This window comes from Pelodiscus sinensis, chromosome 1, assembly GCF_049634645.1.
Source record: "Pelodiscus sinensis isolate JC-2024 chromosome 1, ASM4963464v1, whole genome shotgun sequence".
NCBI classification, from domain to species: domain Eukaryota; kingdom Metazoa; phylum Chordata; order Testudines; family Trionychidae; genus Pelodiscus; species Pelodiscus sinensis.
The window spans coordinates 132704029-132719279 of NC_134711.1; the positions used below are offsets into that span (position 1 = coordinate 132704029).

Consider the following 15251-nt stretch of genomic DNA (forward strand, 5'->3'; position numbering starts at 1 on the left):
GAGGGGGAACGAGACCAGTGCGAGCCAGGAATTAGCTGTCCTGGCTTGTGCAGGGTCTCCCCTCCTGCGCACCAACGTTTTAAATGTATTAAGAACCTACTGGCACTGGCCATTTTCAGAGACAGGATGCTGGACTTGATGAAGCAGCATGTGACCAAGTATGGCAGTTCTTAGATACAAACACAGGCCTTCAGACAACAGGACTACAGCCCAAGCACAAAATTCACTTTGTTTAGAGAAACAGAGTTCATTTTCCAGTTTTTCTTGTTTAATTACCATTATTGCACCAGTACATTTTATGCTTTATATACATATATCTTTAATGTATGCTTCTTCAGCTTTTCAAATACATAATATATTAGCTCCAGAATACTAGCTAAGAGACTACACAGAGGGAGAGGCTCCTGGTTAGTTGCTAACTTCCTTAGTTTTGAAATGACTGGACCTACCACTGATATGGAAGATTTGAGCCAATCACCAGGGCACGTGGCCTGGTGTACAGAACACTGGGAGAGGAAGGGGTTAATGATTTGCACCCATCCACGTAACAAATGCATAGGAAAAAGGGAAGCCTCCGAGACAGGAAGCTCAAAACAACGAGGTTCAGGAGCAAATATCAAGAAGGGAAAATATAGTGGAGGGGGGGGAAGGGGACTGGAATAGGCAGCTAATTCAAATACATCCAACCAAGCCAGCAGTCTGGTCCCCACTGCCATGAGTGGAACTGCAGCAGCTTTAGAAAGATATGGCATTCCCACAAGTGCTGTCAAAATAATTGCTGCTTCCCAGAGAGATGCTCCAAGTGCAAATTGGCCTCTCAATGCCCATGGTACCAGCAAACCTGCAGAGGTAGTCTACAATCACAACAGGAGAGAGGAAAAAAGAGTGGAGACTAACTGGAAGTACAAAGTGTCCAATTAGCTGCTCCCTTTTTAAGAGTGCTAGCCCTGGTACTTTAAGGGTGGAGGGCAGAAACTCTACTATTCAGTTTTAATGCTTCCAGGGTTAAGTCCAAGCCTAGTGTTCTAGAAAGTGGATCCCAGGTACAGGAGGGTTGAGGAGACTGGCTACACTGCTAGGGACCCCACTGAAGCCCATACAAAAGAAGCAGGTAGGAGGGCCAGGATTCCCTGGGTTTTTCCTTGTTAAACTATATTGCCACGAGAGTCTACTTGCTTTCACAAGGAAATACTGCTGGGGAGTAGTTACAAAAGCAAGAGGCTTAAAGAGCCTCCCACACAGAACAAGGGATGAGGTACAAGATCTTTGCCTCAGCAATTTTGTATGCCCTGAAGAAGGGCTTGGGTGACACAGGGGAGTTCAAAGACATTAAATCATCATGGCAACTAAATCCCACCAGGTAGAAGGCTACAGGGAGGGAGCAGCCAGGCCCCAAAGGGCCCAACTGTTGTAGTCCAAATGTCATGTAAGACCAGACCCTAGTCAGGGTCCAGCCAGCTTCCCACCTGTAATCCAACAGAGTGTGGGGTGTCCAATGGGATCTGCCCCTTCCACACTGTCCCCCAGTGCAGCTTGAGCTATGTATGGGCACAGAGAAATTGTTGTAATTGCAAATGATTTCAGCACACATCACCAGCACTGCCAGATACAGGTGTTTCACCAGGACACATCCCAACTGAGGCTAGGGAGATGGGCAGGAAGATGAAGTGCTGATGGAGGTGGAATAATCCAGTTGCTAACCAGCCACACACTAGCATGACTGTACAGTTATAAAAACAGGCATTTATACACCCTTCCAGTTAAAACCGCTCAAAGGCATGTTGAGAGCTCAGTGGGGGAGGGGAGCAGGAGAGTGCTCTGGAGGGTAAGAAGCAAAGCAGCACCAAGATCAGCTTCTAAAAGAACAAACCAAGTAAGGGAACATCATAAATCATGAAGTGCCAGTCTGTGGCCTCCAGGCAGGTTGGTCTATCCATGGACTTGTCTCCTCTCCCAAAGCCACAGCAAACACCCTTCAAGATCTGCATATCAGAGCAAGGAGAAAGCACATGGAGGTGGTTATGGCTCAGCCACAGACATGCAGAAGGCAGACCACTCCAATCTCCTCGCTGTTCCTATGTTAGGGCTGTAGCAAATCCATCAATATAACCAGAGCACAAACACAGCTGCATGACATACTAAGAGCCTTCAGTCCTTCCAGCCAAGCTGTAGTGATTTGGATCTTTACTGTACAATACCTGTGGAAGGTTTTTAACAGTGGGAGGAAGCTGGCCCTAGCCAGAGGAAGCGTTTAAAAGCTCTTAGACACCTTCACCCCCTCCTCACATACCCCTCATTATAGATTCTTGATTTTCCTATACTGACAGCTCAGAAACAAGAGACGGGATGCACTGCTCAATAGCCAGGCATGTAGAGGAGCTGTAACTCCCTTCCTCCCCCTGGCTATCACATAGCAAATTTTGAGATGTTCCCTCGATGTCTGGCAGTTTGACTGCGAGATCAAAACTCAGTCCCAACTGAAGTGGAAACTTTAGAAGGAAAGATTGTCCAGGATTTTTGACAGAAGTCTGAGAGGCTGGGATACCTCCCATCCCATTTGATGCCCCTAGACCCTCTTGGTCACTTGTTGGTTCCCACTCCACTGCCTTGGCCATTCAGAACTGGACCCAGTTGGACTGCTGAGGAGCCTGATTTGGAACAGCGCTGAAAGGACAAAAAGGCCATCAGAGGGGACAGTTCCAGTCCTGGGATTGCTCTCTCACCTATGCAGCTCTGCCAGTGCCCCCCAGTTCTGCTCCGCAGCCCCCTGCTATCCCACCCCTGGGCTCCCCTCACAGTCCTGCCAGTGCCCGTCAGTCCTGCAGCCCCCTGCTATTCCAGCCCTAGACTCCCCTCACAGCCCTGTCAGTGCCCCTCAGTCCTGTCCTGCAGCCCCCTCCTATTCCAGCCCTGGGCTTCCCTCACAGCCCTGCCAGTGCCCCTCAGTCCTGCCCTGCAGCCCCCTGCTATTCCAGCCCTGGGATCCCCACACAGCCCTGCCAGTGCCCCTCAGCCCTGCCCTGCAGCCCCCTGCTATTCCAGCCCTGGGCTCCCCTCACAGCCCTGCCAGTGCCCCTCAGTCCTGCCCTGCAGCCCCCTGCTATTCCAGCCCTGGGATCCCCACACAGCCCTGCCAGTGTCCCTCAGCCCTGCCCTGCAGCCCCCTGCTATTCCAGCCCTGGGCTCCCCTCACAGCCCTGCCAGTGCCCCTCAGTCCTGCCCTGCAGCCCCCTGCTATTCCAGCCCTGGGATCCCCACACAGCCCTGCCAGTGCCCCTCAGCCCTGCCCTGCAGCCCCCCTGCTATTCCAGCCCTGGGCTCCCCACACAGCCCTGCCAGTGCCCCTCAGTCCTGCCCTGCAGCCCCCTGCTATTCCAGCCCTGGGATCCCCACACAGCCCTGCCAGTGCCCCTCAGCCCTGCCCTGCAGCCCCCCTGCTATTCCAGCCCTGGGATCCCCACACAGCCCTGCCAGTGCCCCTCAGTCCTGCCCTGCAGCCCCCTGCTATTCCAGCCCTGGGCTTCCCACACAGCCCTGCCAGTGCCCCTCAGTCCTGCCCTGCAGCCCCCTGCTATTCCAGCCCTGGGCTTCCCACACAGCCCTGCCCTCAAATGCTCCCTTCCTTCTCATGTACTTGATGTTCTATCCACTTCCCTGCTTGTTACCTGGATGCAGTGCTGAAGTCCCCCCAGAGGTCTGTTGTGGCTGAAACAGCAGCAGGTGCCTTAGAGATGGATGCAGGAGAGTCCAAATCTAACAGGATATCTGAGGGCAGGAAAAGATAAATACACTCAAATACTATTAATAAAAGGAATTTACAGTCATGGAGTATTTAAATTCCATTATCTGCAAGGTCACTGCTATTGAAAGACACTAAGCATGTGTAGAGGCAATTGTCTCCAGAAGTTATATCAAAGTTCCAGCACTATATCACTAGGGCTACGTCTAGACTGCAAGCCTCTTTCAAAAAAGAGCATCTAGACTGCAAGCAGTACTTTCGAAAAAGCAAGCCGCAGTTCTCTTTCGAAAAAGCCCTGTTTGCATTCAAGAACACCTTTTTTCGAAAGAACACTTTTGAAAAAAGGCGTTCTTCCTCGTGAAATGAGGAGTACCGCTGTTGAAAGAAAAGCCGCGTTCTTTCGATTTAATTTCGAAAGAACGCGGCTGTAGTCTAGACGCAGGTGATGTTTTTTCAAAAAAGTCTACTTTTTTCTAAAAAACCCTGCAGTCTAGACACAGCCTAGCTATTCTTGCTTGGTCTCCACCATGTTTCCAGCTGAGTTTTGCTGCAAGCATCTCAGGGTTGTGCCATCTTCGTGTCGCATTCAATCCTTATGCACCATCACAACTCTCAGCCTCATTATGGAGATTTAGGCCAAGAACATTAGCTTCATGGCACAGAACTGAGACCCCCACTTGTTGCATGTGTGACACCGAACCGAAGGGAACTACTTTAGATTAGGTGCGGATCAGGGCTGGCCTCAAACCAGTGACCAAATGGGCAACCGAGAGGGCTGGAGAGACTCACTAATTCCCAGGTCAGAATGGAGCATGGTTCAGCTAACCCACCCCCTTATGTAACAGAGGCCAGAGCGCTTCCCTAGGGGAATTCCTGTTTGAACTAGAATAAGTTGCCGCAGGCTGGTGATCCCACCTGTCCATGCTCGGCACTTACCAGCATTACCCATGTTGCTGGATTTCAACACTGGTGGCGGCGTCACATGGTTGGAAATGGCTGTCGAAGATGGGGGAGGGACCAGAGGGACAGTGATTTTGCCACCTGGAGGAGGCGGGAGCAGGTTCAGCCCCCCCAGTCCAACTGCACGGGGTTTGAGTGCCCCTCCTTTCTTTGTGGGCATGTTCTGCAATGACAGAGAAATGGGCTGGAAGAGGGTTCTCTAGCAGAATATATGGTTTGGCACAGAGTTGGCTGGGCTGGGGAGATCCTTACCCCAATGCTTAGTTTGATGGTCTGTCCTTCTTTGAACCCTAGGTCCAGCTTGGGGCGTGTGTCAGTTTCCTGGAACTCCTTGGAAATTTCCGTCTCCTGCTTCACCCATCTGGATTCAAGGAAGGAACAGTTGAGAGTCCTTAACAAGTGGGGGCCTTAAAGGGGCCGTCGGAAATTTGCTGCTGGGAACCATCTTGTTTGGCTTTACCCCTACCACTATCTTGAAGTGTCAGCACTACAGATGGGGAGCAAAATTCAGGCTACCATGTCCCCAAAAGGACAGACCTTTTAATACTACAGTACATCCCAACCATCTCATCCTGCCCTGCTGTACAGCAATTGGGAGACTGCCACATCAGAGACTAGACAAGGAGTGGGGAATCTAAGGCTCAGGGGCCAGAGCTGGCCCCTAGCTTGTCTGGATCCAGCCCCTGAGGCTCTCTCTCCCCCCTCCCCCCACCAGCTTTGGCGAGCCCACACTGGTGCTTCAGCCCTCACAGAGCTCAAGTGCCAGTGCCAGCTGCCTGTTGAAGGGGAAGGAACCCTGAGCCTCATGGGCTAGTCAGGAAAGCCAGAGCCAGATCGGATCCACAGGCTCCACCTGACGGGGGAGGAAATGGCTCCATGCACTGCCCTTTCTCCTCCCCTTGGCTGGTGCAGTGAAGTGCTGCCTGGAGGCATTTCCACCACAAAATCCACTAGCCTGGGTCCTCCTACGCTCTGCTATACAAGGAGAACATGTGTGTGTGTGTGTGTGTGTGGGAGGGGGGAAATGTCTTTCTGCTTCTCAGCCAGGGGCCATAGCAGTGAGGGTTTTTTGTTTGTTTTTGCTTCTCACTTGTGTGCGGCCCCCTACTGATTTTTCTGTGGGTCAGCAGCCCCTGACCCAAAAAAGGTTCCCCTGGGCTAGACCAACTCCATGACCCAAGTTAACTCTGAGCTCTTCCTTGAGAGACAGTGTCCTCAAGTGCAGGGCGGGCTACCCAAGGGAATCCTGCCCCCACAGCACCATGGGTGAGCACCCATGACATACTGAATATCAGTAGGTAGAGAAACAATGCCCATGGGGAGATGGGACTCACTTGAAGTGATCCTGCAGGGAGACATTGAAGTCAAAAGCATCACCCCGGTCTGAGAAGCCGATGCCAATGAAAGCGCTTCGCCCTGGTAGGAAATAGCTGTCAGCAGCAGAGAAGAAACCTTGCCAATTCCTTATTGGCCCAATGTATCAACTCCCTCTTTGCCTAGACATCACATACCCTCGCTTGCCAATGCGCCAACCCTGCACGGCCTACTGCAACCCCCCAAGTCTCATCCATGAGCATATAGCCCAGCCACCTCACCATTCCAAACACACACAACTCAGAGCAGCTAGCACCCACGTAATTCAGTTATCAAGCTATAGCCAGATCACACCTATAGTTCAGGGCAAAGGAGGACTCCTTCGGTGCTCCAGCCCTGAATAGGGTTGCCAGGTGTCCAGTATTTTTGCCTCCTGTCTGGTAAAAATGTCCAGTATTTTGGTTTTTTCCCCCCTGCCAGGAAGCAAAAATACTGGACACGTGGCAACCCTACGACACACTCAGCAACTGGGCCAAGCCCACGCCCCTCCCGCCTCGAACCCCTTGCTTACCTGGTTCCGCAGGGAAGCTCTCTTCTGGCTCAACCAAGAAAACAAGATGGTCGCCAGCAAAAAGCCTAAAGACCAGAGCAAGGGGAAGCAATGCCTTCCCTGGATCTTAGTGCTCAACCTCTCCTCTTCCTATCCCTATCCCGACTCTGCATGAACTTAAAGGGGCCATGCTGTTTTAATACTGTTTTGTTTTATTTATTTATTTTTGCTTACTAACTATTGGGGATCTTTTGTTTTTGCTCAACAATTTTGGTCTTGCCCCTTTCCCCCCATCCCACCCCCCCGCCCCCCAGATGGAGGGTGGGGGGGGGGTGTTCTGTATTTTTGGTTAAACCATCTGGCAACCCTAGCCCTGGAGCACCTACAAGAAAAATAGCGGCACCCACCAGTGGCTAAATTCTCTCCAGGCGGCATACCTGCGCAGGAGCACACAAAGAAATTTAATCCCATCCACCTCCTCAGCAGAACTGCGTAGCAGCATTCACCTTCCTTGGACGTGGCGGGTAAGTGGTAGCCGTGGGCTGGGTGGGGGAGTGGGGGACCAAGGCCACATAGTGGTTGCTCAGCTGCTTCTGGGACAGGCTGCATGGCAGCCGGGCTGCGGTGCGACTGCTCCAGGGGCCAAGGTCGGGGTGTCCCATGTCCCCTGTCCCAACCCTTGGTGTATCCACACTGCAGTTCAGGCTCTAGCTCCTGCAACCACCACACAGAAAGGCTGAAGTTGGGGCCAGGGCTGCATGGTGGCTGCCCAGCTGCTCCTGGGGCAGGACTGTGAGGCGGGTGGCTCCCTGTGTGCTGGGGCTGGAGCCAGGGCTGCAGCCTGGGCTGCAGCCCAGCTCCGGCAGCCCCTCAACTAGCTCTTCATGTCTCTGGTGGACAGGCCTCAGTGCCCATGCTTTGGGGGAATGCTTCTGTACTTAATGCTAGTTTTTGAATGCTCTCATCTTGACCTTTGGCATAAATCTGAAGCATTTCAAAGCAACAACAACAACTTCTGAAAGTTCAAATTTTCTTCTTCTCTCTGTCTTTTCCTGCTCCCTTCTCCCACTTTGCTTTCTCTTCCCATATCTACCTTTACCTTTTAAAAAAATCTCTTCTGTTTTCCTCTCTGGACGCTCTTTCCTAACACATCTTCATTAACTGGTTGGTTGGCCTCAAACACTTATGACAACACTTCTTGTCCATTCACAGGTCTGTCTTCCATACGATATACCTCCTTGCTCTTGTCTTGTACCCTGTTCCATCACACTAAACATGAGGCCTCAGTGTACACACGACACTCCTACCTTGTTACACTGCAGCCCTGGCCCCAGGAGCAGCTGCACCGTAGCCTGGCTCCAGCTCTGGGAGGAGCTGGGCAGTCACTATGTGGCCCTAGCCACAGCTCCAGCCCTGGGGAAGGGCTCTCACAGCTGAATGGACTAAACAGAGGTACTGAATCTTTAACAAAGAAATCCCTTTCCCAAAACGTTCATCATTAATTTTTTAAAACAATGTAATTAAAAATTAAACACCACAAAGAGCAAGATTTTCAGCCTCTTATTCTCATACTTGAAAAGTCTTGACTCTTTAAATGAAATAGCTGGAAAGGGACCTTCATTTTCTGTTCAGATCCTGTGGATGTTTAATTTATGCTTGGGGAAAGGTATGAGCTGGTTCTCAGACCAAGAAGTTGCAATTACCATGATTTATAACGAGGCCTGCCAAACAGGAAACAGATTTTTCTAAAAGTGGTTGGGTAGCTCCATATTGGGAACTAAGGCTACCTAGTAATGCGAGTGGCCATTGCAGCTTGGTTTCAGATACCCATCTGGCGGTCAAGGGGCTAGTATGAAAGCTAGAATATCATAGACATGAGTCATGTTAAAGGAAATAGGATTGTTCAAATAAAGAGGAAGAAAGGTAATGTGTTTTTTAGGTAAAGCTTACAGAAAAAGAACAGGAGACAAAAGCAAACAAATAAGTTAGGCACAGGTTAAAAACCAAAGGAAAAATTAGGTAGGGCTATCAAGCAAACACAAACACTAGGCAAGAGTCCAAAGGAAACTAAACAAAGATTCATGCACACAAGGGGAAATTAAATAGTAGGGAAGAAATTGCATATGGCATCTCTCCATGCCCTGTACAATGTCAGGTTAGATCCAACTCTTCGGTGCAGGAGACTGAGCTGACATGTGTAAAGTACACGAGACCACACACACACACACACACACACACACACACACACACACACACACACACACACACCCCCCCCTCTAAAGATTTATTGATATTTCTCCAACTCATCTGATGAAGTGGATCATACCCACGAAAGCTCAGAATCCTAAAATTCTGTTAGTCTTTAAGGTACCACAGGACTACTTGTTGATTTCGGATATGGTTAATCAATTTGTTATATTCAACTAAGGATGTTAAGTGGCATGTAATTCACAAATCAAATAGTAGATGCATTTTTGCACTGACTATTCAATTAGTCGATGGGCAGTGCTGCCCCTTTGAAATGCAGACACTGAAAGGGGGTACTGGGTATGCACAGTCCTGGGCTTCGTGTGGCTCTACCCCTTTGAAGTACCCCCCTTTCCCCTGCCTCCGATAGTTGACTATCCAATAAGCATTTACTAGTTGACTAGTCCTTAATACCCCTATATGCAATGCAGCAGTAACTTGCTGAGCAAGTGATTTGCTCAAGTCATTGATTTGAAGCTTCTGTAGAACAGTACACGTCCCCATGCACAGATATGAGGCTTATAACGAAAGATGTACTGTAAAGCTGCCTAATTCATAAAAGCAATCTAACAAAAAAGTCATATGACACTTGCAAATTTCAATGGCTCCAATCCAAGCAAGAGCTGCCAGTCCTTATAGATGATTTTCAAGAAATGCAAGTCAGACATACAGGAAACACAGAGATGGAAACATTGTGTAATATAACCAAAGAGAAACCAAAACTAAACTAAAAATCTTCAAGGAATAACTAACTCAGCACTAATTAGTAATAAATGCATTATATCACAGGATGAAACAGAACTGAGTAGAAACTTGGTGGCTCAAGAAGCATATTTGACCAGTTATGAATTTAAAAAACAGATCAAACTGTTACAACATTTTACAGAGTTCAACATTAACCTATCCTATCCAACTGAGTTCAGTCTCGCTCTGATATAGGAAGTGTGGGCTCCGGCCATTCTACAGATATGCAAAAGGTGAAGAACCACCAACTGATAGTCAAAACACATACTTAATAGAGCTGCGGCCAGGGCTGCGGCCAGGGCTGCATGGTGGTTGCTCCGTTGCTCCTGGGGTACCACATTGGCCACTAAAAATTCTCAAGTATTAGTTTTATTTTTACAAGCACACAAGACAAAACTCACTCCGCTCGCAGATGGAAAGTCTTAGGAGGGAACATTGACCAGCAGCCCTGTGGATCGCACCTCCTACCTGCTGATGGGCCTCTTACCCACCATGATCGGCTTCCTCAGCAGCAGTCCGGAGGAGGGATGTAATACTATAGGGCTACATCTACACTGGCACCCTTTTCCGGAAATGCTTAAAACGGAACAGTTTTCCGTTATAATTATTTCCAGAAAAAGCGCGTCTACATCGGCAGGATGCTTTTCCGGAAAAGCAGTATTTCCGGAAAAGCGTCTGTGGCCAATGTAGACGTGCTTTTCCGGAAAAAAGCCCCGATCATAATTTTCACAATCAGGGCTTTTTTGCGGAAAAGACTACTATGCTGTCTACACTGGCCCTTTTCCGGAACAGTTTTTCTGGAAAAGGACTTTTGCCCGAACGGGAGCAGCATAGTTTTTCCGGAAAAACACTGACAATTTTACAGTAGATCGTCATTGCTTTTCCGGAAAAGCAAGCGGCCAGTGTAGACAGCTGGCAAGTTATTCCAGAAAAGCGGCTGCTTTTCCGGAATAAGTGGCCCAGTGTAGACACAGCCTAGTCGATTAACCAATAGGCAAAAGCTTATAGGTTAATGCTATAGACTACACGCATTTCTCCCTATCCCTTGACAATAAATTTTTTAGCTAGCTGGCCAGCAGTCCAGCTCAATTCTGGCTCACACTGGGTCCTAGACCTACCCCACTGTGGCTCTGCATTTAAAGCGTATTAGAAGCCAGGTGGGCAGGCAGCCTGGCTCAGTTCTGGCTCGTGCCAGGTCCAGGAGCTCAGACCTCTCCCTCCTGGACAGGGGCTGCCTAGGGACTATAGAATAGTCAACTAACCGATAAGAATTCATGAGGTTAATCGATTATTCAATTAACTGATATTTAACATCCCTAGTCTGGAGGCATTGAGGGGGCGAGGGTTGTGTGAGGGTGGGGCATGCTTAGTGTAGAGGGCAAGAAGAGATGTGGTAAGAGTCAGAGGAGGGGCAAGGCCTTGGAAGAAGAGGAGGCCTAGGCCAAAGCAAGGGTCAAGGACCCCGGAGAAATAAATGTGTCTGGGCCCTGACCTACCTAATTTGTATTCACCTTTCCATAACACACCCTCTGCTGCACCACATGGCATCTTCTCTTTCTACTCACCATTCCCATCCTGAATTCGGATGACAAAGTACCGGCTGGAATCTGTCACAGTCTCCACTGCAATGCCAGGGAACTGGTCTATTGGAGCTTGAGCAAAGAGCTCCCCTGGGGGGAAAAGGGCAGGGAGTTAAGGAAAGGAACTCCATATAGTCTTTCCCATCAAGAAAAGTGCTATGCTGAGCTATTAACAAGCGTGCCCCAGCAGGGTAATTCAGAAGGGGCAGCCATAACTTCACACCCTCACCTTGCCTTACCTGAAACTTTATCCTCTAGCTTTATGTATGCTATTTTGCCTTTTGATGTGACACGGAGACGTCCTGTCCAGTCTGGTTGGTCAAGTTTCCAGTCAGATGCCCTAGAAGGAGAAATGAACAACTTAGAGAAGGAAACCACACTATAATCACAATTTACCCCATTCTGTTCCAGGAAAACAATGAGGCCCTCTGACATTAAACAGAGTATGATTAAAATGAACAGAAAGCCACACTTTCACATACTGTATAATTAACCTATGGAACTCTCTGCTGCAGGATGTTACTAAAGCAAACCAATTAAGGGATTTTAGAGAATGGATTACCGTATTTTCCGGCGTATAAGGTGACTGGGCGTATAAGATGACCCCCTAATTTTCTAGTTAAAACATAGGTTTTCGCCTATACTCGCCGTATAAGACTACCCCCCCTTAAGAGGCCAACCGGCAGCAACCCAGCTGCTCTGCCCCAGGGTCCACAACAAAAGCCTGGTCTGCGGGGGGGGGGAAGCACACTAGCTGCACCCCCCCCCCCCCGAAGCAGATCAGGGACACAGGGAGCAAAGCCGCAGCGGCAGCGGGGTGCCACGCCTCTGTGGCTTTGCTCCCGGTGCCCCTGGTCTGCTGGGGACCGTCCATAGCAGACCAGGGGCACCGGGAGCAAAGCCGCAGCCGCGGCGGGGTCCCGCGCCTCTGAGGCTTTGCCAGAGCAAAGCCTCAGAAGCGCGGCACCCCTCCGCCTCCCCGGCTTTGCTCCCGGTGTCCCTGGTCTGCTGGAGACGGTCCCCAGCAGACATGGGGCACCGGGAGCCAAGACTCTGAGGACGTCGGCAGCGGGACAGCCATGGCGCGTCTGGGCTGTCCCGCTGCCGGCTTCCCCCGAGACTTTGCAAAGCCGCGGAGGGGCTCGGGCAGCGGGGCAGCCCAGGTGCGCCTGGGCTGCCCCGCTGCCAGAGCCCCTCCGCGGCTTTGCTCCGCGTCTTCCTGGTCTGCAGACCAGGGAGACGCGGAGCAGCTTTTCTTGCCCCGGAGTACACGGGCGGCAGGACCGCGAGGTCCCGCAGTCCATGTCCTCCGGGGCGAGAAAAGCCCCGTTCATACCTGCAAGTCAGGGACTGCCTGTATGTTTATACCTGGCGTATAAGACGACCCCCGATTTTTGGGGGATGTTTTTTAGTATAAAAAGTCGTCTTATACGCCGGAAAATACAGTAGATATTTATATGGCCAGGAATAGCATCTGCAGTGACACTTAAGATAAAAATTACTAGGGCTATCAAAACTTACACTTCTTAGTGTAAGCCAGTCACACCAGTGACTTTAAGAAAATGGAGTTTGATAATCATATCCTGCAATTCCAGATGATATAAGGTCCATCTATAGGTAAAGAGAAAGATTTGCTAACCAAGAATGTTAGATATTGATTATTCAACTAATTGTGTAAATGCATCAAAACCTAGTGGTTATTCAATACTCTCCAGGGGATAGGGCCAGCAGCCAGTGCACTCCCAGCCCCACTCGTGGGAAGCCCCGTGCCATTCTGCACTGCTGCTTCTGTTTAAAGACTAGCTCCCCATACAGAGCGGCTCTTCCACCTGCCACCCGGTGCAGCTGCATCTGATTCCCCATGGACAGAGGTTGTGCCAGCGTCCCACAGAGCTCCACAGCAGCCTCCCCTACACACTGATAGAGAAGCAGCAGCACGGGGGGCGGGGGCTGGGTGATAAGCGGTTCTCTGGAAGTTGATACGTGCGGGGAGCTGGCTTAAATGCCAGCTTTCCATGTGTACCAGCTCCCGCCTGCCCCCCTCACCCTCTGCACTGCTACCTCTCTATCAGAGGCAGAGGCATGGGAGGGTGGGGGAACAGGTGGCTGTGCAGGATCTGGTGATAATGGGGAAGCAGACTTAAAAGTTGGCTCCCACCCACCCCCCTTTCTGCCTCTTGTATAGAGGCAGCGGGGGGAGAGGTGTGTCCATGTGGTCGATAGGATTTATCAATAAGCCCCAGCATATCATTTTATCGTGTAATTGTCTACACATGGACATCTCTATTGCTAACTACTAGCCACGGAAATTCATCCCAGGATGTGAGGTTCAAGATGAATTCCTTCTGGCTCATACACCACTATGAAAAGGCTCTGTGCAGGCGAAGCTCCGCTTTTAGCTAAAGTCCATTCTCTCTTGCTGTCAGAAGTTGTGCAGGTGTAACTGAGGACAGGAGTCAGGCTGGGAATTGAAATTATTTATTTTGAATCAAAACAATCTGTATAAGTTAATCCCCAAACTTCTGCAACAGGGAAAGAAGATTTTCCTCCATAAAAAAAAAAAAAAAAAAACAATGAAGCACATGAGGCAGGTTTCAGTTCTGATGCTCAGAGAAGCACAGCATCCACTACCCCAGCAGAAGCCAACAAAGATGCAAGTGCTCAGCATCCCTCAGCCAGACTGCACTGACTTGCTCAAAGAGGGTCGGTGGGAGGGCAGGTATTGTACATAGGAGCATTTGCTCTCCAGCCCTCTGCTTATCCAGGCTGAGCAAGTGGCTCTGACTCCAAACAATCCTGTGACAGCTCAAGAGCCCAGCTCCCTCTTCCATGGCCACCCCGCATCTGCCGGGATAATGGGAGGTAAAACACAGATGCCACTCAAGAGAGCAGGTACCGCATGACTCAGGGGCGCGCACACAGCAGGACTGGTGAATACGGGGCCATTTTCCCTTCCCTTCCCTTGCAGCATCAGCCCCCCGATCCGCGCAGCGCCTGGACTCGGGCTGAGGCTGCGACACGGCCCGGCGTGCGGGCAGTGAAACTAGCCGGGCGGACGGGGAGGGGCAAAACGGCATCGCCGGAGCGGCCTCTGCTCCGCTGCCCATGTTGAGACTCTGAGGCGGGGGGAGAAACACGCGTCTCGCAGGACCCCCCGCCCGACTCGCTTGCCGGGACCGGCCCCGCGCAGGCGGAGAACAAGGGCAGCGGCAGCCTGGCCCGCGTCTGCCAAAGGCGCCCGGGTGTCGGGCGGGCGGGAGGCGGCGGTTCACTTGCCTGGCGCCGCGGGGAGAAGGGGGGGCAGAGCGGCCCCCAGCCCCTGCGGCTCCGCGCCGCGCTTCCCCAGAGCGGAGCCCGGGCGATAGGGCGGCGGGGCTGCCCAGCAGGTGCCGTGGCGGGGCCTGGCCGCCGCGCTCGGGGCAGCAGCAAGCGGGTGACGCTGCCCCATCCCGGGACAGGCCGGGCGCGCCGGGCCGCTACCTGTATCCCCGGTTGGAGGCCCGCGGCGGGATCCGGTAGACGCTGATATCGGGCTTCACGCACAGGATGGACTCGTACTCCGCCTCGGCCGCCGCCATCTCGGATCTGAGACCCCGGCGGGCGGAGCGAACGGGGGGCGGGGGTCTAGTAACCGGGGCTGCGTCTCGCCGCCATTTTTGTTAAAGGCAAAGGAAGCTCAATGGCAGATGCGGCCATGATGGAATCAGGCCCGTTGAAGTCGTGAGGAGCCATTTTACATCCGGGCAGCTTCACACTGGGAGCGGGCGTCCGTGTTGGAAATCGGTCTGGTGAAGCGCTGGCGGGCGCCATTTTGGATACTGGCAGCGCTGTTGCCTCCTCCCTCCCCTCCTGTAGGTGGGCACAGTGGAAACGGGCTGATGGGGCTGGGACAGTCACCATCTTTAATCTTGGCACCTCGGTCTTTTCGTCTTCCATTTTGGAATCGGGCAGCCTGGAGCAATCACAGGAGGCCATCTTGACTGCTGGCAGTACTGGCCTGGCCCTGTCTTTCTGGGGTAACCTCAGTGTCATGAGGGTGGCTGGTGCTGGCCCAAGGGCTAAAGGGGCTGGGAGATTTAAGGGGGCAGCGTTGAGGGGGAAGTTGTTGATAGAGATC

General features: G+C 51.5%; 1 protein-coding gene across 3 annotated transcripts; it reads right to left on the reverse strand.

Moving 5' to 3' along the window:
* Positions 1-246: 246 nt before the first annotated feature.
* Positions 247-14811, reverse strand: NECAP1 (NECAP endocytosis associated 1). Of its 3 annotated transcripts, none has more exons than XM_075901814.1 (8): positions 14615-14811; positions 11374-11474; positions 11120-11224; positions 6034-6115; positions 4952-5060; positions 4676-4862; positions 3666-3765; positions 247-2664 (listed from the first exon to the last, which is right to left on the reverse strand). In XM_075901814.1, exons 1-8 carry the CDS (start codon positions 14710-14712, stop codon positions 2616-2618), a joined length of 831 nt encoding a protein of 276 aa, XP_075757929.1. In that variant the 5' UTR covers positions 14713-14811; the 3' UTR covers positions 247-2615. The 3 variants fall into 3 exon arrangements, with proteins under 3 accessions (XP_075757929.1, XP_075757920.1, XP_075757909.1); XM_075901805.1 differs by lacking the exon at positions 14615-14811 and adding an exon at positions 12964-13712 and having other exon boundaries at positions 247-1982; XM_075901794.1 differs by lacking the exon at positions 14615-14811 and adding an exon at positions 12964-13709.
* Between the last annotated feature and the right edge of the window lie 440 nt (positions 14812-15251).

Excerpts from the sequence above, each read along its gene's own strand:
- NECAP1 (XM_075901794.1), bottom strand. The coding sequence starts at position 13,151 with ATGGAAAGCTGGCATTTAAGCCAGCTCCCCGCACGTATCAACTTCCAG. Across the intron at positions 11,475-12,963 it reads GCAGCTGCACCGGGTGGCAG|GGCATCTGACTGGAAACTTG; the intron begins GTGGAAGAGCCG and ends TTCTCCTTCTAG. Across the intron at positions 2,665-3,665 it reads GACTTCAGCACTGCATCCAG|CGCTGTTCCAAATCAGGCTC; the intron begins GTAACAAGCAGG and ends TTGTCCTTTCAG.